General features: G+C 57.8%; 1 protein-coding gene across 3 annotated transcripts; it reads right to left on the reverse strand.

Moving 5' to 3' along the window:
* Nucleotides 1–1,784: 1,784 nt before the first annotated feature.
* On the reverse strand, nt 1,785–20,309 carry PLCD3 (phospholipase C delta 3). 3 transcript variants are annotated; one of them, XM_058561210.1, is made up of 15 exons: nt 20,093–20,305; nt 10,287–10,448; nt 9,962–10,190; nt 9,502–9,631; nt 8,325–8,553; nt 7,833–8,034; nt 7,517–7,661; nt 6,706–6,858; nt 5,414–5,557; nt 5,127–5,277; nt 4,172–4,288; nt 3,425–3,591; nt 3,034–3,169; nt 2,778–2,927; nt 1,785–2,548 (listed from the first exon to the last, which is right to left on the reverse strand). In XM_058561210.1, exons 1-15 carry the CDS (start codon nt 20,244–20,246, stop codon nt 2,460–2,462), a joined length of 2,358 nt encoding a protein of 785 aa, XP_058417193.1. In that variant the 5' UTR covers nt 20,247–20,305; the 3' UTR covers nt 1,785–2,459. The 3 variants fall into 3 exon arrangements, with proteins under 3 accessions (XP_058417193.1, XP_058417194.1, XP_058417195.1); XM_058561211.1 differs by lacking the exon at nt 20,093–20,305 and adding an exon at nt 16,712–17,626 and having other exon boundaries at nt 1,786–2,548; XM_058561212.1 differs by lacking the exons at nt 1,785–2,548; nt 2,778–2,927; nt 3,425–3,591 and having other exon boundaries at nt 3,036–3,169; nt 20,093–20,309.
* Between the last annotated feature and the right edge of the window lie 786 nt (nt 20,310–21,095).

Genomic DNA, 21,095 nt, shown 5'->3' on the forward strand with positions numbered 1-21,095 from the left:
CTGCGTTTAGACTTCCTATTCCCCCGTTCTCTTCGTCTGGAGCTTTTCTTTTTTTTTTTTTGTGAGGAAGATCAGCCTTGTGCTAACATCTGCCAATCCTCCTCTTTTTTTGCTGAGGAAGACTGGCCCTGGGCTAACATCCGTGCCTCATCTTCCTCCACTTTATATGGGATGCCACCACAGCATGGCTTGCCAAGCGGTGCATCGGTGCACGCCCGGGATCCGAACCAGCGAACCCGGGGCTGCCGCAGCGGAACGTGCGTTTGCGCCACCGGGCCGGCCCCACCTCTGGAGCTTTTTATCCGTGTCCTGACCCTTTCATGCCCCCCATGGCTGGTGCCTCTGAACCCCTTTCCAGGGAACCTGGGCCCTGAGCTGCAGCCTGAGAGAACACAGCACCTGCCCCCTGATCACGTGAGGGCTTTCCCGGAGGACTCCTGACCCCTCCTAAACCGGCACCTTGTGTCTCCACCCCCCACCCCACCTACCCCGCCCAGGTCACTCTAGCTCCTGAAGGCTCAGGCCTTCATTCCTGCCCTTAGATTTAGGCTGGGAGGACACAGCCCTGTCGGGGGTCTCCACCCAGGGAACTCCAGAATTACAAGCTGTGATTTCTTTGCCTCTACCTCCCTTGTTCAGTTCTGTCACCTTTCCTGCATTAAAGACTCCTGCCCTTTCAAGGCAGTCTCCCCAGCTTTGGGGCGCTTATCCTAGCAGTAAACCCTTCCTCCTGCTACACCAGACCACAGGAGAGGAGCAGGATGCGGGGCTCAGCCCAGGGTCCAGTGCTCACTGACACAGGACCCCCAGCCCAGGCCCTGACCAGGGCTGGCCCTGCAGGGCCGGACAACTCTAACTGCTCTTCGTACGCTGCAACTGAACTCGGCCTCGCTGGGACTCCCTCCCGGGGCTGCAGTTGGGCTGCCTGACCCTCCTGACAGCCCTGAGTACCTGCACCCAGGCTGCCCAGCCCCTTCCTTCCTGGCCAGAGGGGCTTCTGGGCCCCTTCAGAGTCTGATCGTCCTCTTTCAGACACACACTCATCAGAACCAAATGCCACTCTCAGTGAGAGCAGGGTGAGGCTGTTACTTCCTGTACTAGGTCACGGGGTTGCTAGAAGGTGGCGACAGCCCGGCCCTGGGTTCTGTGGGGGCTGATTCAAGCCCTAGTCCAGCCCTACTCCCGGGCCACCCTCCGGGAACTGCCATCAAGTTCTACCCTTGTTCAGCGTCAGTGCTGTTGCCTGATGGAACCCAAAATGCCAGGGCTCCACATTTAACCCCAGAAAGTCACCTTTCTGACAGGTTCTCTCTGGATTCTGTCATCCAGTGTCTCAGCACGCTCTCCCAGCATCTCTAGAGGCAGCTGGAGCAGCCTGCTGCTTTCCAGGTCTCCGTCTGAAAGGCTGATTGGCTGGTGGAAAGAGAGCCCCAGGTCTCTGGGATTTGTCTGCTGAGCAGACAGGGGCCTCAAACCCAGCTGAGCCTGGAAAGTGGGGGTCTGTCTGAGGACCCTCAGAGTCCTGTGCCCACTCCCTTTAGCCCACCCACCTGCCCCTCCCCATTCAAGGCCCCCCGTGTGGGTGTGTGTGGTTGTGGTGCGGGGGGTGGCCTTGTGAATTGGTGTCCTCACAGTCTTGTGATGCTGGCAGCAGCTTTAAGGTAAGAGGAGGGATCAGGGCTATTTTGAGCTGTGGTATCTCCTGCAGCAGCCTCTGGCTGTCTTAGACAAATTCAAGCCCTGCTGGGCGAAGAGGCCCAAGAGACCCTCCCTCTATCCCCATCCCTCCTCGTGGGCCTGTGGGTGTGCCTGGCCTCACAGGTGCTCAGGGGGTGGCAGTGGTTAAATAAACTTGCTTTTTTATTTTTTAAAATAGATAGTCTTGTTCTCCTACCCTCTCCAGGACTCTTCTGTGACACAAGTTCAAATCCTACTCCTAGGTTTCCCCAGGGCTTCAGGCCTCAGCTCTCCCTTCTTGCTCCAAGAAGGGAGCTCACGTTCAAGAGCTGGAGCGAGGCCAGAAAAGCCTCAGGGGAGGGAGGGCCTTAGGGGGTGGCTAATGCCTGGGAGGAGTAAGAGGGAGCTGGACTCCTTTGGGGGAAGGAGGCTGGGGTGGCCCTGCTGTTGGGCAGAGAGGGGCTGAGGGCGCATGTGTCTTGCTCCCCAAGTCTGGCAGCAACAGGCCTGCTCTTCATAAGCCACGACTAGCGGGTGGGCTGAGGACCCAAGGAGCTGGGGCCATCTCAAGGCGATTGCAGGGAAAAGGTCAACCGCCTGTTCTTCAGGAGGGGCCGAGGCCACCCTCAGCACCCACTTGGTACTAGAGTCTGGGGAGCGGGCAAAGTGGGCAGGCTGGAGAGGCTGGCACTCCCACCGCCCCTCCACTCGGAAGGAGGAGAGAGTCTGCCGCAGGGTGCAGACTGGCACCGGCACAACCCCAGGGTGGGCCAGTCGGGCGCTCAGGAGCGCTGGATGCGGATGTGGACAAAGAGCGTGGCTGGTGACAGTGAGGCCCCGTCCTTGGAAAGCAGGTGGATGTGGCGGTACCCTGTGGGGAGGGTAGCGGGGCGTCAGGTTCTTTACCCACCGCCCTACAGGACCAGGGCCACGTGGGGCACAGACCACATCCCAACCCTGGGGTCTGGGCCCCCGCTCAGGCCTGGCTCAGGGCAGGCTCTCAGAGGAAATTCACAGCCCAGGTGAACAGAGTTTTGGAGGCCCGGACCCCCTTCACTTTCCATCCCACCAACCCCACCAATCCCACCAACCCCACCAACCTTGCTTCAGGCTGTTGAGAGGCAGCGTAAACTGGCCCACAAAGTCATTGGGGGAGGTGGCGTCATAATCTTCTACCACGAATCGGACCAGCACCAGCTCCGGAGCCCGCAGCTGGAACTGCAGGGTCTGCCCCCAGCGGGGGTTGAAGCCTAGGACATGGCATGGCAGTCAGAGCAGCTGGCCCCCAGGCCTGCCCTGCACCTCCCCCCATTCTCTGTGTCTGCCCTGCCACCCTTTCACCAGCAGGCCACCCACCGTTGTTGAGCACGTAGTTGGTCTCCTTTCGAGCGCAGTCTGTGGGCACCCCATGGATCTCAACGCGCACCAGGGGGTCCACGATGGAGTTTGGCTTCTCGGCGTTCAGCTTGGGCAGCTGCTGTGCAGTCAGCACCTGCGAGGGGATGAAGGGGAGCGTCAGTGTGGCCCCTGCTGGGGCCCAGGCCTGCCCTGCCCCGGCAGGAAGCCCCTTGTCCTCAGCACTCACACTGACCCTCCCCCCACGGGACTCAGAGACTCACACTGCCCTCACGCCAAGTGATCCCCAGGCCTCCACTGTCTTCCTCCACTTGAGGCTGGCACCCTGCAGACTAGGACCTCTCCAGAACTACCTCTGACCCCAGGGCAGGGCGTGGTCCAGGCTGCTGACCTGGATAGTGAGAGTAGTTCTGGGGGGTCCAGGGCACTCAGGGTCAAAGGTTGTGTCAGGCTGCCGCAGGCAGGCAGGTTTCAGGACGTAGCCACACTGCCCGTTGATAAGAAAGCGCCCAGCATTGAGGTCCATCTCATAACCTGGCGTCTGGAAGTTCAGGGCCACTGTGGACATAGCAGGGTCAGGGCAGGAGCTCTTAGCAGTCCTCTCCTCACCGCTCAGTGTCCAGGGGTCTCACTGCCCTCCCCCACAGACAGACCTGTGGGGACAGGGCTCAGTTCCTCTCTACAGAGGCCCCAGGGTCCTACTGTCTGGGGAGTGTGCCCCACCCCCACCATGGCTTGGGAGGTGCAGCCAGGGGACCCAGCCCCTACTATCACCTGTACTTTATTCCTGGGATCCCTCCAGGCTAGAAGGTGGGGCTGGGCCTAGGCCTGGGCCAGAGCCGGGGCCCAAGGAAGCCTGGGGTTTCCACACCTACCCCAAAGGGGACCATACTCCCTCCTTTGGCAGGGCGCAGCATCCCTCCAGAGCCCACCCTCATCGGTGTTGACTTAGTGGGACTGCCAGGGGTCTGTGTGTGTGTGTGTTGGGGGGCACATGGGAGTGGAGGGTTTTAATTTCTACCTTCATAAAAAATGTGAGACTTTTACACCCATCCCTGCTGGGGCCTCCCATGGCTCCCCGGAGGCCACCCCCACAGAGCAGCACCCTGCCTGTCCCTGCTCCTGCTGCCCGGCTCACCCAGCTGACAGCCGGAGTTCCACATCTCCTGGGGGCTGTAGTTGGCCGAGGTCATCCGAAGCCCCAGCGGGTAGACACGGGTCAGTTGGCGGGTGTTGTGCCTGACGAAGCTGTTCCCTAGGGCAGAGTTAGGGTGGGACTGTGATGGCCCCCTGGGTGTCCCAGTGCCAGCGCCTGTAACCTCCCCTCCCCCAACTCCAGGGACAAGCTGGGAACAGAGGCTGAACTCCCATCCCCAGCTCCTCCTGCCCAGCTCCTTTTCTCTCTGACCCGCGATGGGGGGACCTTACCAGGAGGCTGTGGAAGTCCAGAGTGGGGCAGGGACCCCTCCCACAGCCTGGCACTGCATCCCAGCCCAAACCCCCACGTTCCCACCTCAGTGCGTCAGACACTGGCTGCCACCCTCTATCTCTTGGCTCCCCTCCCACGCCCACTCCACCGGCCTCGGCCGGCCACACTGGGGTTCCAAGAACCCTTCCTTTCCTGTAGGTCATGCCTCCAGGCTTTTGTACAACCTGCTCCTCCTGTCTGGAAATCCCTTCCCCTCTTCACCTGGCTGCTTCCTCCTCACCCTTCTGTCAGGTGTCTGCTCAGGCATCAGCTGCTCAGGAATCCTTCCCTGATCTCACCCTTCTGTGGGCTCCCCCAGCCCCCATCATGGCCTGAGTGCTCACCCCACACCGTAATTGTGCCTCTGTCTGCCCCCGCACCAGGCTGTGAACATGGTGAAGGCAGACAGTCACCTCCCTCCTCCCTGACCCTCCTCCTTCCATCCACGCCTGGCCCACGTGCTGGGCAGTCATCCCCTGAGCCCCTCTCTGGGGTCCTGACTTCCTTACTGCCCCAGAAGCCCTCTCAATCTCCTTTCCAGACCAACTTCGGGATATCCCCCGCCAGAAGCCTGCAGGCCAGCACTGCCCTCCTGCCCCCAGATGGCCGATGCCCCGGCTCCTACCTGCCTCTCGGATGAGCTTCTTGGCCTTGCGCTCGCTGAGGGAGCTGACCTGGCAGGGCTGAGGCGGGGCGGGGGCGGGGCGCAGGGTGCGCAGGCGGGTGGCACAGCAGTACACAGCCAGGGCCGACAGTTCCGGAGAGATCTGCTTGGCCTGGGAGAGGAGCCTCAGCTGGGGTCCGCGGGCTCCAGCCCCTAGTCCTCCCTTGCTTCCTGTCCGCACCAGCCCCAAGCTCCGCAGTAGTATCAAGCCCCCACCCAGCCCAGCTGGCCCATCCAGGCCCACTCACCAGCCGCCTCTGTTCTGCGGCCTCTGCCTCCTCTTCTTCCTCCTCCTCTTCCTCCTCCTCCTCCCGGTCGGGTAAAATTCGGCCATCCTCGCTCCGGGCAGCTGGCAGCTTCTTCCCCTTCACCAGGACCCGGCACTTCAGCTGCTGTGGAGGCCAATATGGAAGGATTAAACCCTCTTGCCCCTACGTCAGCAGATCGGTCAGTCATTCAACCACCACTGTGTGCGGGGCTGGCTGGAGGTGGGGAGCAAGCAAGGAGACATGAAGATGAGTAATGTTTCTAATAGGAAAAAACGGATAACAACCTATGAGGCCATCAACGGGGGACTGGCTAATGAGGTCCCTCCAAACATCAGAATACTACACAGCAGCTGTTAAAATAATGAGGCAGCTCAGGATAGAAAGAGGTGACCTCTTCAAAAGAGATCTCACATGAAAGAAGTGAGTGTAGAAGATGTAATCACACTGATCTTCTTTGTGTAACATTTGAAAGAGAAGACAGCCATGTACAAAGGTATATATGCCTGGAAAAATTCTGGAAGGACACAAGAAACTATTGAAGATGGTTACTTCTCGTGAACTAGAACAGGGGTGAGCCTGAGCAGAGGAAAGCCATCTCTCATGGTATACACTTTTGTACAGCTCGCTTTTTTTTTTTTTTTTTTTACCATATATATGTTATTTTCATGCTAATAAAAAGAATCAAATCCCCCACACACACAAAAGTGAATCAACATTCTGTGCATATTTGGGGCTGGAAGTAGGAGAAGAGTTTCTCAAGGAGCCTGAACAAGATAAGTGTCCTGAGGGGGCAGATGAGATGCTCTGTGGTTGGGAGGAAGGGAGGAAGGACCACGTCTGGCCAGAGAGCAGAGGAGGTTTTTAAGGCCACAGGAAGAGGTGGTTTAAGCGGAGCTAGAATTCTAAGCAGGTGGCGCCTGGCAAGTGCAGATGGTTGGGAAGGGTGCTCCAAGTGGAGAAGACGGTGCCAACCAAAGCCTTCTGGGTGGGACTGGCTGAGCCTGTGGGCAGGGCAGCAGAGCAAGGAGGTCAGGGCCAGGTCATGGAAGGCCTTGAATGCTAGGTGGGGGGCGGGGGGTCTAGCTGAGAATGGAGGGCAGGAGAGTGACAAGACCATGGGTGGCAGTTGTCAGATGAACGGACGAGGAGGGGGAAGGTTAAGGCAGAGAGAGGTGAGGGGTCCTGAACCAGGGAGGTGGCATGAGCAGGGGTGGATGGTGGACCTCAGTCAGACCCTTCCCCCACGCAGACTGGGGGTCTGGCAGCATCACCTCTGGGGACGGCAGCTCTTCAGGGTTCTGGGAGTCCAGTGCCTGTGTCACCAGCATGTCCCCCAGGATGGCGTGGAGGTGGCGGGCCATGGCAGCCTGCTGCTCCAGCCCGCAGTGGTTCTCGAGGGACAAGATGACAGGGTATGGGGACAGCTGTTGGGGGGAAGGACAGCAGCTCAGAGCCACACCCCTGCTCCACCTCCCCCAACCCCCTTCAGGACAGGCAGGCAAAGGCAGGGCTCTGGAGAACCCACTCTGGGGGGACTGAGTCGGTGGGCTGTGGGACGCACACTGGCACACTGGGGCCGGTGTGTACGTGGTGGGGCAGAGGTCAGATCTGGGGCCTCAGGGAAGGGAGGGACTGTCTGGGAGGCTGAGGGCGGCTGTAGGAATGGTTTCCTTTTATAAATGCTCTTTATATGTTAATGACATTGACCATGTCGTTTAAATTGCCATCTTTTCCCCCAGCCCATCGTCTGTTGGTGGTAAGATTTGTATAGCTTGACAGAAGTTGCAAGTTTATGTGGATGCCATGATGAGCCTCTTACTCTTTGGGAGTCATGATTAAACTGTCCTTCCCTACCCCTAAGGTTTTCTTCTGGAAATTTTGTGATTTTAATACATTTACTAAACCTGAGGGTGGGAGAAGGGAGCATCTCACCCAGCTTTATTCGACCCCATTGGCCAACCGTCCCAGCAGCACTTGGTGAATGAGTGACTCTTCGGGCAGGGGTTTCTTTTGGGAGGACTAAGGACAGCTGGGGTCACTGGGAAGGCTCTGGAGCTGGGTGTGGGGGTTCCGGGGGCGCACCGTGAAGGCGTGGTCACGCACAGCCTGGACCACGTCTCGGAAGAGGATCTTGGAGGTGAGCGTGTGGCCATGGTAGATGACGGGCTCCCCTCCTGGCCCCTCCCAGCAGTCCAGCTCCACACAGCGACATCCCTGGGCAAAGGCCCTGCAGACAGATGGAAGGACAGGCAAGGCGTCTTGTGGGTGGCACAGAGCAGGGCGACGGACGGGCTGAGCCAGGTAGGCCCCAGGAGGCCCACAGTGGGAGTCGAGCCCTATATCTTCCCAAGCTGGGCTCCCAGACATGTTCACCTCCATCATCCCCCCACTACAGTACCTAACATAGGCCTCGGTGCTGCTGGGTCCCCCGATCTGAGAGTCGGTCAGATAGGTATTGTGGGAGGAGGAGATGAAGTAGTGGGCAAGGGGCTGGTCCATGTCCTGGAACACACACATGTGGGCTGGGTCCAGGGCAGCCCCTTCGGGTGACAACAGGTACATCATGAAGCCATCCAGTGTCATCAGCTCGTGCTGCTTGGCTGCAGGGATGGGCAGAAGAGAGCATCAGGCCACACGAGGGACCCCCATGTCCAGCCCTAAATGCCTCCAAAGCTCCCTCATCTTAGTAATAATGAGCACCTATCAACTGACTGGACTCTACAAAAGTTATGGCATTTAATCTTCAACCAAACCCTGTAAAGAAGGTATGTTACTATCCCATTCTACAGATGTGGCAGCTGAGTCTCAAAGAAGCGAGATAACCTCCCCAAGATGCCAAGATGCCAAGACAGGGCTGTGTGGACCCCAACCCTGTCTGTTAGACCCCCACCTGTCTCATTGAGCTCATAGGTCTGGATGAGGTGCTGGGCATGGGCTAGCGTGACACCATCCTCGCCCTGGTCCTCCAGGAACTCCAGCAGCTCGGGGGCGCTCAGCACACGGTCCTCGCCCGAGTACCGATGGAAGATCTCCTCCAACTCGGGACGTTTCAGCAGCCGCCGCAGAAACTCCTCGATCTCAGTCCCCTCCAGCCGCTCGTTGTTGGAGTGGTCGCACTCCTAGAGATCAGGGGGAGCAACTTAGAGGAGGGGGACCCTTGGGAAAGCTGGCCTGCGCTGACACACTTGTCATCTGCCATGGCTGGGAGGGTGGATGTCCCCCATTTCACAGGTAGAGAAACTGAGAGCTAGCGAGGCTCCGGGGCTCACTCAGGCTCACACAGCTGGGAAACTGCAGGGCTGGGATTCTAAGGAAGGTCTCTAGGGTTCAGTGCCTGTCCCTCTGTGCCATGACCTCCCCCAAGAATCGAGACGTGGGGGGAAAACAGAGACCCTGGGGCAGGACTGAGCCCCTGTGCCATAATCCCCCTCCCATGTGTATACATTACCATCTTCACACTCCCATGTTCACACTCAGGGTCAGTGAGAGCAGGGTCAGTGGAGCGTCCACGTGGAGCTGTTGGCCCAGGTGCACAGGCTTTCAGTGTCACAGGCTGGTCACACAGTCAACATCCACACAGGTGTCTGCCATGTGCTCTGACTGGGCCATGGATGCAGGACCCACTCCTGTGTGCCTGTCTGTGCTCCCACACGTGGGGGGTATATGGTCACGTGTGGAGGTGCCACACATGCCTCAGTGGAGGAGAGTGTACACCAGTGCCTGTGAGCCAACTCCTGCCTATGCTCCCATGTGCAAGCCACACATGGTCACCTGTGCAAAGGGTGCCCTCCAGACTTAGAGAAATGAAAACAACAGCTTTGCTGCCTACTTTGGAGGGGTGGGGAGGCCCAAGTCCTCCCTACCCCTGGGCTCTGCCTGAGGGTGAGGAGAGAAGTTCTGGGCCAGGGGCCTCAGGGGGTAAAAGGGTAATGGGGCCCAGATGCTGCCTTTTTGCAGGGAGAGGCCATTCTCTCCACAAAAGCTGGGGGGAGGGGAGCTGATGACTCAGATGGCTGAGGGAGGGCAGAGAGCAGAGGTCAGAGGTCAGAGTGGTGGCAGATGCCCACCTTGAAGAGGTGGTAGGCGTACATGTCATTCATGTCCACGTTGACCATTCTGAGCAGGCTCTTGATCTCCTTGAAGCTCATCTTACTGTCCTGGTTGGAGTCAGCCCGGTGCAGATAGGAGTGGATCCAGGTGTGGGTGCTCAGGAAATACCAGCGACAGGCTGGGCCCCGCCCCAGCTGACAGGTAACTGACAGGTAACTGACAGGTTCCTCACCACCGCCTGGCTCCGGGGGCTCCCCGGGGTTAGGAGCTGTACTTTCCCTCCAGCCTGTGGGCTCCCTGAGCACAGTAGCAGCGTGTCCTCCATGGGGTCACCACCCTCAGTTCTGATGACAAGGGGTTCTGTCGCAGACTGTGGGCCCCTAAGGATGGGGTCATGCCTTCCCTCGGCCTGGGGTTCCTCCAGGGACAGGGCCCTCCCTCCACACCTGGGGCCCCGTCCCTCCCTGGGCAGGATATTGGTCGAGGCGCTCGCGCTGGCTCATGGCGTCGAGGCGCGCGCGCAGCTTGGCCAGGCCGCGCACCCAGCGCTGCGCCTCCTCGGCCGTGGGCGCCGCCAGGTCCAGGTTCTTGCGGCGGCCTTTGAAGGCGATGGTGAGGCAGCGCGCTGGCGGGAAGGCGCCCCCGAAGCGCCGCAGGCCCTCTGACTGGTGGCCCTCGCGGACGGCCTCGATGTGCTGCACGAAGACTGCGGGGAGGGACAGGACACGCGTGGCCGGGTCAGGGCGGCGGGCCCCCGGGCACTGTCCCGTGCCCGCCCCGCGCCCGCCCGACCCAGACTCACAGATGTGCTGCGACAGCGCGCGCGGGATGCGCCGCTGGAACCACACGCTCAGGCCATCCTCCTGCAGCCGGTACAGCCGCTCCTTGTGCCACGTCCGCGAGCGGATCTTGCGGAACCGGGAGCCCCGCAGCATGGCGTGCACGTCCTCGTCCTCCGTCAGGCCTGCGGGGTGGGAGGCCGTGGGACGGCGGGGCCTCGCCCTGCCCGAATGCTCCCTCCACCCTCCTCCCAGCTGGAGCTGCGGCCTCCCTCCCTGAGCTTTTCCAACTCCTCACAGGCCTGGCTTTCTCTCCTTCTTGTAACATGCCCCCAGGCCTGTGCTTGATATGCCCCACGCAGGCCCCCCTGGGAGGGGTGCCAGTAACAGGCCTCCCCTCCTTCCTGCCAAGCGGAGGCCTCTGGAGGCCCTCAGAGCAGAGCAACCCCTCAGGCAGAGCCTGGACTCAGGCCTCACTACAGGTCACCCTTTTTGCCACTCCCTCCATCACAGCCTCCAGCCTTCAAGCCCAGAATCTGCCACCAGCAGCCTCTTCCCTTGATGTGCAACCCTGACCATCAAGAAAGTAGTCTCACTATCTAACCTAAATCTCTCTTGCTGCAACCCAAGCTCCTCACCTCTGCCTTCCCAAAGACAAGGGAGGACAGCTGAGGCCACTCGGGCTCCAGGGTCACAGGCCAAGGACCCCAGGACCAGCCCTGCCTAGCCAGCCTGAGGCTGATCTCCAGGTGCACTCTGTGTGCCCTGGTGGGGCCCAGCTGAAAGCATGGCCTCCCGTGACATTTGGCACTCCTCCTTGCCTAGCCGCTGTCACAAACCCATGTGTTCTCTGGTCACAATGTCCACTTTTCTTAACAAGACATAATGCTTACAGAGCGCCCACTGCATGCCAGCCCCTGCTCGTGTATTAACACACGAGAACGCGGGCGCAGAGAAGCTTCAGTAAGGCGCCAGAATCTCACAGCTAGGAAGCGGTGGAGGCAGGCTTCAGCACCTCCACCCTCGGCCACCGCGCTGAACCCCTCTGCTCCTGCTTCCACCTTCCTCCCTCCCCCCTCTCCACTGCCACCCTGGGCAGGGGGAGGGAGGAAAGAGCAGATTTATTTAAATTTTTATTCAACTTACTTAAACTGAAAAGAAAAAAACAAAAACAGTACACCCATTTCTCTACCCCCCACACCCTGCCTCTGGCAACCACCAATCTGTTCTCTGTATCTGTGAGCTTGGTTTTTTAAAATTTACTGATTTATTTTTAGATTCCACATATAAGAGAGATCATACGGTATTTGTCTTTCTCTGTCTTATTTCACTTAGCATAATGCCTTCGAGGTCCATCCATGTTGTTGCAAATGGCAAGATTTCATCTTTTTTATGGCTGAGTAGTATTCCATTGTGTATATCTATCACATCTTCTTTATCCATTCATCCATTGATGGGCACTTAGATTGTTTTCATATCTTGGCTATTGTAAATGATGCTGCAATGAACACAGAGGTGCATATATCTTTTCAAGTTAGCGTTTTCATTTTCTTCAGATAAATACCAGAAGTGGAATTGCTCGCTCATATGGTAGTTCTATTTTTAATTTTTTGAGGAACCTCCATACTGTTTTCCATAGTGGCTGCACCAATTTACATTCCCACCAACAGTGCACAAGAGTTCCCTTTTCTCTACATTCTCTCCAACATGTGCTATTTCTAGTCATTTTGATAACAGCCATTCTGACAGGTGTGAGGTGATATCTCATTGTGGTTTTGATGTGCATTTCCCTGACGATTAATGATGTAGAGCATCTTTTCAGGTACCTGTTGGCCCCCTGTATATCTTCTTTGGTAAAACGTCTATTCAGATTTTCTGCCCATTTTTTAATTGGATTGTTTGGAGTTTTTTGCTATTGAATTGTATGAATTCTTTATATATTTTGGATATTATCCCATTATCAGCTATATGATTTGCAAATATTTTTGAAAAGAGCAGAATTTAAATTCTGGGGTGTCAAGTCCCAACCCTGTCACTTCCCAGTGACACGGCCTTGATGGCACTACCCTATGACTGCTCTAAGCCTCCTGTTCTCCATTCATAAAATGGAGACCACAGCAGGACCTGCTGCAAAATCCAAAATTTGGTTAAGATGCTGCTCACGCTAGTGGTGCCACACCCTGCTCGGATTCGGATTCAGCAGGGGTCAAAACCAAAGGGCTATGAGCCAGGGAACAATAAAAGGGGTGGGAACTGGGCAAACTATAGGGTCCACGACCTTTGGAAGGAGGAGTCAGCCAGGGGTGGATGAGGGCCCAGTTTCCAGAGAACCGGAATCTGGATTTGTATGTGAAGACTCCAGATTTTCAATGTTGGCAACTAAATCAAAGTGAAACCAAAAAACCCCAAACACCACTGTGTGGGCCAAAGGAAACAGGACAGTGGGCCTGTTTTCTTCCCTTTATTTTAACAAGCTCCCTATCCTGGGTTTGGCTAATTTAGGCTTTGTGGCCCAAGGCCCTGCTTGCCCAATTGCAAACTCTGACCTAAGGAATCAAGTCTAATCGCTGGGCGTTCCTCTCTCACTCTCTCAGAGCCTTTGTAGGATACTTCTTCCTTCTCTTCCTCACACTGGAGTCCTTCAAGGACCAGCTCAGATACTACCTCCTCCAGGAAGCCTTCCTTGATTTGTCCTCAAATGGGAGTTCTCTCTCCTGGACCACCAACAGCACTTTTTACTTTAATTAAAACAAATACCCCATCTAAATTGTAATCTCAGTGGACTTTAGTAAACCCGAGGGGAGGGATGAGGTCTAATATCCTCACCTCAGTGCTCATCCCAGAGCCAGGCTTGCAGCCAGTGTTTTCTGAAAGAGGAGGCAGATGGACAGACAGCTGGGGGACTAAGTGCATACCACCCCCAACCCTGCCCCATCTGTCCCAAGTTCAGGGCAGAGGCCTTGTGGGTCAGGGTTTCTCAGCCCTGGCTCTGCATCAGAATCACCTGGGAGAGGTTGCAAACCCCCATGGCCCAGAGATGCTCATCCAGCAGGTGTAGACTGGGGCTTGGATGTCTGTATGTTTAGAAACCTACCCTGTGACTTTGAGGATGACTGTGATTGAGAATCAGGGTCTCAGGGGCAGGAGGAGAAACCTGCATCCTTAGAGGCTGTGGTCTCCCTTGGGGCCGGCCTGTGGCCCTAATGGCTCCAAGGAGTCTCTTAGGGTTTAGATTGTGGCTCTCTGGAAGGGTCAGTGCCCACTTGGTGCCCCCTAGCCGGGAAGGGGAGGTGGAACCCTCCCTCCTCTTTCTAGACCAAGAGCTGGAACATGGCATGCGCCAGACTGAGAGACTCACCAGCCCCTCAGCACCCTGTCCCCACATCCGGGCAACTGCTGAATTCTCTCATCCTAAGAAACAGTGGGGTAGGGGCAGGACAGTCAGGGGAACCTGCAGTGCCACCATGACTGAGCCCACTCCTCCTCTACCTCCTCAGCTGTGGGAAAGGGGACCCATCATTGCCATGACAACCAGGCTCTGCAGCTGGAGCCACCTCCCCTAACCCAGCCAGCCATCTGATGCCAAGCCCATAGTTGAGGGAGTGGAGAGGAGGGGGGCTGGTGAATGACTAAGTCCGGAAATGGAGGTGAGTCACTGACAGGCTGCTTTGTCCAGAATCTTCTGCAAACAGGACATTGAAACAGGCAGCCTGAACTCCTGACTCGCCCCCACTGGGACAGATTCCCAAGTTAAGGGGGCACCTGCTCCTGGCCCTCACCCCCCTCCCTGGGAGCCTGTTGGAGTGAAGGGGTGACATTCCAGTATGCCCACTCAACCGGCACTGGCTCCTGGACCACACTGCCCCTTGGACCCCACTGTCCCCCAAGCACACCCCCAATGGAAAAGCCAAACAGAATGAGGGTGCAGAGCCGGGCTGGGCCAGGGGCTGAGTCCCTGGGTGGACGCCTCTATTGCCACATTTCTTGAGCTTCTGAACCCTGGGGTAGTGAGGGGACTGGGATGTCAGACAGGAAGGACAGGACCAACAGAGATAAGGGGGTGAGGTCAAGAGGAGGGCCCAGGCACTGGGCAGTGGCAGAGAGGGGCCTGGCTCTCTGCCCAGCCACCCAGTAAACATTTAGAGGTCCCGCCAGGCCCAAACCCATAGATGTTTCCTTGACCTCATTCCTACCTGCTCGGAGCAGGTGCACAAGCTGCCTGCCTCTTGTGGTTTCTGGGTTCTCTACCTATCCATCTCTGCCTTGAACCTGGAGCTGGGCTGGGCCAGCGCCATGGCCACCTCGACTGAGCAGGGGTGGGGGTGGGGGACAATCACGAAATAATGGCAGTAAAAATGATGATGAATGATAGCCAAAAGGTGGAAACAACCCAAGTGTCCATCAACAGATGAATAGATAAGCAACATGTGGTATATATACATACAGTAAAATATTATTCAGCCATTAAAAGGAGTGAAATCTGATCTATGCTACAACATGGATGAACCTTGACAACATTATGCGAAGTGAAATAAGCCAGAGCTCAAATGACAAATGTTGTATGATTCCATTTATATGAGGTACCTGGAATAGCCAAATTCATAGAAACAGATTATATGTCACTTATACCTCAATTAAAAAAATTCAGAGACAGAAAGTAGATTAGAGGTTACCCGAGGCTGGGCAAGGGAAGAATGGAGAACTACTGCTTAATGGTTACAGAGTTTCTGTTCAGGGTGATGGAAAGTTTTGGAAATAGCACAACATTGTGAACGCACAACATTGTAAATGTAATTAATGGCGCCGAATTAGCCACTTAAAAATAGTTAAATGGCTAATTTGATGTTATATATATTTTACCACAATGAAAGAAATGTGATAATCGAATACGCCAGAAGCCGCTGCACATTTTAAATGGTGAATTGTAGGGAATGTGAACTAATTCTCAGTAAATCTGTTCAGGAGGCACAGAGCGGCTGACCTATCCAGGGCCCCGGGCTGGTAAGTGGTGGAGCTGGGACGCGTTGAGAGTTGGGGGGCCTGACCCCAAAGGGCTGTGTGTGGCTCGAGTGAGCTAAAGCACATAGGCACTCAGTTTAGGGCTTGGCCCACAGCGGACACTCACTAAATGATAATAAAGAGGGAAACCGAGGCAGTGCCCCAGGAGGGAAGAGTATTCCACACGTCTGTCCTCCTTGGTCCCCTCGCCTCCAGCCAGGCCCTCCTCCCGGCCAACTGGGCTCAGACACCTTCCCTGAGCCGACCGCTCATCTCGGCCCCCAGGGAGGGCCAGGAGGCGGTGAGGAACATGCAGGCCCACAGGTCCCCAGCTACCACCTTCAGCCTGGATGGTTTGGGCTGTGTGGCCTGGGGCCTGAGCAGTTTTGTCTCGGTGGTCAAGGCCAGGGGCAGGAAACTGCCTCAATGGCAAAGTGGAAGGGGCTGTGGGGAAGGCTACGTTCATCTCTGACCCCCAAATCCTACCTTTTTCATAGATGGGCCACTGAAGCTCAGCAAGGGCAAGCGTGTATGCCGAAAGCAGTGTGGGTGGCCCAAGGCAGGGATGGACGCAGGGGCTGTGTGGGGGTGGGCAGAGGCCAGAGCAGGCCACTGCGGGGGGTAAGGGAGGGGTGGGAGGTGCTGTGTGCTCCCAGGGCATGTAGACGCTCACAGGGCATGTAGACGGAGGGGTAATATGCAGAGAGCAGGGTGTGTAAGGAGTGGTAGTCTCCAGTGAGGGAGTGTGTAGGGTGGTGTGTGCACATAGGGCGTGTGCACTGGTGTGTGAGAGAGAGAGAGAGCCAGTGCACATCAGGAAGGGCACTCGGGGCTCCAGCAGGAATGTGAGACACGCAGGGAACAGCAGCAGCCGACAGCTTCATGCCTTCATGCCAACGGGTGTCGGGGGGAGGGGGGGAGGAGCAGCTTTTCCTGGTGGCTGGGGCCATGAGGCTCTGGGAGGGGACACATAATGCCGAGGGGTCTCAAACACCTTCCCACCCAAATCCTCTAGTCAGCAGGCAGTCCCAGCACCTCAGGTACCAAGTGTGTCCCCTTTGCCCCAGCTGGTCACCACACCCAAGGCTAGAGCCCAGCAGAGCTCAGCGCCAGAGTCCATAACATTCCTTGGAAAATCAACAAAGTCAGGAAAGGCAGGCGGTACTTCCCCTGGCCCTGGGCAGGACACAGTGAGGATGAAGGTGGCCGCACCCTTCTCGGCAGGGCAGAACAGGCATGAAGCCTGTTTGGGGGCAGAGGTCACAGCGGGGGGGCTCCCCAGAGCCCAAGAAGGAGGAGAGGTGAGGCGGGCCACAAGCCATGACAGAGCCAGCCCCCCAGTCCCTCCCTGCTTCACCGGGAGGGCTGCCCAGGCCTCCCCACCCTACAGGCCAGGCACCTGCCAGGACTGGGGGCTGCTCTGAAGACCCCACCTGCCAGCCCCACTCACCCTGCAGGAGACGTCCTGGGCCGGCCATCAGGAGAGCCCTCCTGCCCTGTGTGGTGTGTGCAGAATCCTGGGAAGGGAAGGGAGTGGGATTCTGCCGACTCAGGGCCCAGCTCACTGGGAGGATTAGGGGCAGGGCGGAGCACCAGGGGCACAGGCAAGGACAGGGGCTCTGGGGAGATAGGGTGGCCAGATAAAATTCAGGATGCCCAGTTAAATTCAAATTCCAGATAAACAACAAATATATTTTAGTATAAGTATGTCCCGAATTATTCGTTGTTTATCTGAAATTCACATTTAACCAGGCATCCTGTATTTTTTTTGGCAACCCTATGAGGACATCCCTGGAAGGTGGCAGGGCTACCAATGGAGGAGGGGAGTAGGAGGCCCCTCCCAGGCATAAATCACTTGTTCATTCATTGTGTTACGACCTTGGACTCTGGGCCAGACGGCGTGGGTGCAAATCTTCTCTCAGCTACTTCCCAGCTTTGAACCCTGGGCAAGGTACTGAACCTCTTGGACCCTCAGTTTCTTCATTTGTAAAATGAGGCTAATGATTCCACCTCCCTCATATGATTGTGAGCATTAAATGGCTAATACATGACAAGCGCTCACACAGTGTTATAAAGCTGTTAATTAGTGTTCATTAATTCCGGCAATAAAGAGCCGTCACTGAAAACTAGGCTTCGGCGGTAGGCAGACCATGTGCTGGGGACTTCAGCCCCTCCACCTCGAGTCTCTCATCTGGAATTTGAGGACAGCGGCAGCACCACACTCGGGGTGGCCAAGGGTTAAGGAGGATCTGGGCCACCGCAAGCTCAGCCCTGTGCCTGGCCACGGCAGGCGCTTGCTGGCTCCTCCCCTCCCTCAACCATTCCTGGGCCTCCTGGGGTCAGGCCACAGCAGCAGCCAGCGCTGGGGCAGAGACAGGAGAGGAGGGGGCCCCCAGGCTAGACAAATGACTCCCACACCATGTGGGGGCTGCAGTTTCTCCCTCCTCCCCCCTCTGCCGGTCCCCCACCCACCCGTATGCCCCCAGAGGCGGTTTTTTTTCCTTGGGCCCCTCTGAGCCTTTGACCTCCAAGCCACTCCCTGCCTTGCCTCTTGATCTGATCTGAAATAAAATCTGTTCTCTGTTAGCCTAAGGGGTGTGGCCTTGGCAGGGATAGGACATGGCCAAGAGGGTAATCTCAGGAGGGGCAGCGACCTGGGTGGTAGGGCTAGGCCTTGGCCTCGCTGGCATGAGGGGCTGGGTCCCAGGACACCTGGGTTGCATCTCCACCCTGTCTCTGGACACAGTGTGGCCTGGGGAAGGGGCATTCCCCAGGGACTCGACATTCCTCTCTCGCAGTCACTCGGGCAGGATGGGGCAGTGGCGGGGAGGGAAGGCGGCCCAGATGACATGCTGACACCCACATAGTTCCCGACAGTGTCACTGTGATGGGGTGCCCAGAGCTCCTATGCAGCCTTACTCAGCCTGGGCTCAGCTGTAATTATTTGTTTACAAGTGTCACCTGCTACTAAATTGTGCACTCCCCGAGGGCAAGGTGCTGTGTTATTCATCTCTGTAGCCCCAGCCCCTGGCACAGCGCCCTGGCACATGAATGGGGCTTAGCAAATGTGTGCGGAACGAAGAGGCAGACAGGTGCGCGGGAGCATCACCTCAGCCCTCCCAAGGAACCCGTAACCCCCGCAGGCGGCAGACTCCCGGAGCTGCTTCTCTTGCCCAGCGTGCTCCTCAGCCTCCCTCCTATGGGTCTCCCTGCTTCACCTCTGCCTTCGTCCAACCTGCCCCTACTCTGCACAGCCCCTGCCTGCCTCCTGCGGCCTGAGACCTTTCCGGGGCTCCTGCCGCCCTCCAGAGAAAGTCCATAACTCTACAAGGAGGGGCCTTGAGGATCCGGCTCCCACCTGTCTCTCCCCTTTGGCCTCACTCCACTCTCCCCCTGGCTCTGGGGTGCAGCCCTCGCTGGCTCCCCGGCATCCCTTGCCCCCTCCCCCCAGAGGCTTGCTTCTTTCCTTCATTGTCTGCCATCCTTGCTGGTTCTTCAGCTCTCTAAGGGCCAGGACTGTGTCTTCCTCTTCGTTGCTGAATCTCCAGGGCAGAGCACACCACAGGCACTGAATAAATGTTTGTTGAACGCATGCATGATTAATGGCAGGTGGGGCAGAGATCATGTCTTAAGTCTCTGTAGGCAGAGTGCCAGGCTCAGTGCTCAGAACATAGTCAGCGCTCAATAATTTCAGGTTGAATGAGTGAGAGGAGGTAGAAGTAAGAATGGGGCGGGGGCGGGGGCAATGGCAAAGAGAAGAGTGGCAATCCGGACCCCTGAATTCTGCCCCAAAATTCACACAGGTCTCCTGGGCAGCCCTGCCCTTCTGTCCCCTCCGCCCCACCCCAACTTCTCCATCTTTACTGTTCTACCAGCAGCAATTCCAAGACACCGCTTCAGTCTCACGACACTTTACATTTCATAAAATACTCTCACACATACACCCCCTCATTCAAGCCCCTCAACTGCCCAGTCAGTCCCACTTGGCCAGGGTCTGCGAGGATACCAGCGGCAGTGTGGTGGAGCGCAGCCTGCGTGCCAACCAACTCTGCCCTTTACTAGCTGTGTGGTCATAGACAAATTCTTTGACTTCTCTGAGTCAGTTTCCTCATCTGTGAAATGGGGATTATACCACCTGCCTTTCAGAAAGGTGAAGAAGATTGAACGACACCACCCACATACATAACCTCCCAGTGCTGGCCTGTCTCTGGGAGATGCTTAATAAGCCACAGTTACATTCCTTCCCCTCAGTGACTTCCCTCAAATCTGAGACGGGAACTCTGGCTTTCTGGCTCCAAGGGCAGTGTTCTCACCAGTTAGACCAGTCCTACCAGTGCTGTGTGGCCCTATGGGGGCTGCAGGGTTGGAGGCTTGGTGTGAGAGGCCAGCCCCTTTCACAACTCTCATGCCCTCCTAAGGGCGCCCAAGAACCCAGGCTCTTCTGGGGCACTCTCAGACGTGAGAAGGCACACGGAGTTGGGGAGGCGGGTGAGGGACATCCCAATTCTGTCTCTTCCTCTCCACTCTCTGGGTCCTCAGGGACCCCAATTCACACCCCCCGCCCAAACTCCCACGCAAGCACGCCCGGCGGGCGCCTCCTGGGGGGGAACAACGGCCATCCTGGGCGCCTCGCTCGGCCGGGAATCTCGGGTGACCCCAGGTGCGAACCCCAGCTGGACCGGTGCTGGCATTCCATCTGTCGCCATACTCCCCACACCCCCATGCGGCCCGGGAAGCCCACGAACAGCTTGCGGGAACACCCCGGCCCTCCCACGCCGCGCCCCTGGGGACGGTGCGCGCCCACCCGGAACAGTCCCTGCCGGTCACTGACCCATTTTCTTCAGCGCCCGCAGTCCGGGTCTCTTGGTGCCGCTGTCCGGGGGCGCGGGCGGGGACGGGAACGCGACGGGCGCTGCGACCTGGGCCGGCACCGGGGGCTCCTCCGACCGGCGGCGGCGGCAGCTCCTCCAACGGCCGCACAGCATGGCTCGGTGGGGCCGGGGCCGGGCCCGGGTCTGCGCGCGGGGACAGGGCAGCGGGGGCGCCGCTCGGGCCCGGCCCCGGCTCTGCGCGCGATCCCGAGCGAAGAAACTTAGCGGCGCCGGGAGGGAGTCGGGAGGAGGAGGTGTCGGGAGGAGGGAGAGAGGGAGGGACGAGGTTCAGGGGAGGAGGGACAAGGAGGGAGGGGGCGGGGCCGAGGACGGCGCGGGGGAGGCGAGAGGCGGTGGAGGGGAGGGGGGCGGTAACCCCAGGCCGGGAGCTGTGCCCCCACGGAGGTGTAGGGAGGCGGGCCGGCGTTCGTCCTCTGCTCATGAGTCCGCCTCCCCATTCTCGGAGCGATCCTCGGATCCCAGCCCATCGATGTCCGCAGCCCCCATGAGGCAGAAGGGGCGAGGGCTGCCCTCTGGCACAGGCACCCTCTCCTTTCCCCGGACCCTGACTCAGTGCAGACTCAGGACCCCTCTCCACCCTCCCGTTCCCGGTTCCTCCGGGAGGCCTCAGAAGGGAGCCAGACAGGAGACCGGGTCTGCGGGGCGACTCCCCTGGGCCAAGGGTCCTCGGGCCCAGAAAACCGATAGAACCCCAGGAGATGAGCTAGGCAGTGGGGCAGCCCGAACCGGAGGGGTAGGGGAGCGGGAAGTGGGGTGGGGGGTAGGAAGGCTCTGGCTGTGACGTCATATGATTAACCCGCTCCGCGTCCAGCCAGTTGCGGTCCCCGCAGTGGTAGAAGTCTTGAAGCTGACTGGTCTGGAGAAGAAGGGGTGGTGCTAAATATAGAGTCTCCAGCAGAACCCCGATTCTGGGGTTCGAGGCTTGGACGGGTTGGCACCCCA

This window comes from Diceros bicornis, chromosome 18, assembly GCF_020826845.1.
Source record: "Diceros bicornis minor isolate mBicDic1 chromosome 18, mDicBic1.mat.cur, whole genome shotgun sequence".
Lineage (NCBI taxonomy): Eukaryota > Metazoa > Chordata > Mammalia > Perissodactyla > Rhinocerotidae > Diceros > Diceros bicornis.

Coding starts and splice junctions, on each gene's coding strand:
- PLCD3 (XM_058561210.1), bottom strand. CDS start 20,246: ATGCTGTGCGGCCGTTGGAGGAGCTGCCGCCGCCGCCGGTCGGAGGAG. Junction 2,928..3,033: donor CAACTACGTGCTCAACAACG/GTGGGTGGCCTG, acceptor GCCATGTCCTAG/GCTTCAACCCCCGCTGGGGG. Junction 2,549..2,777: donor TCTCAACAGCCTGAAGCAAG/GTTGGTGGGGTT, acceptor CCCTCCCCACAG/GGTACCGCCACATCCACCTG.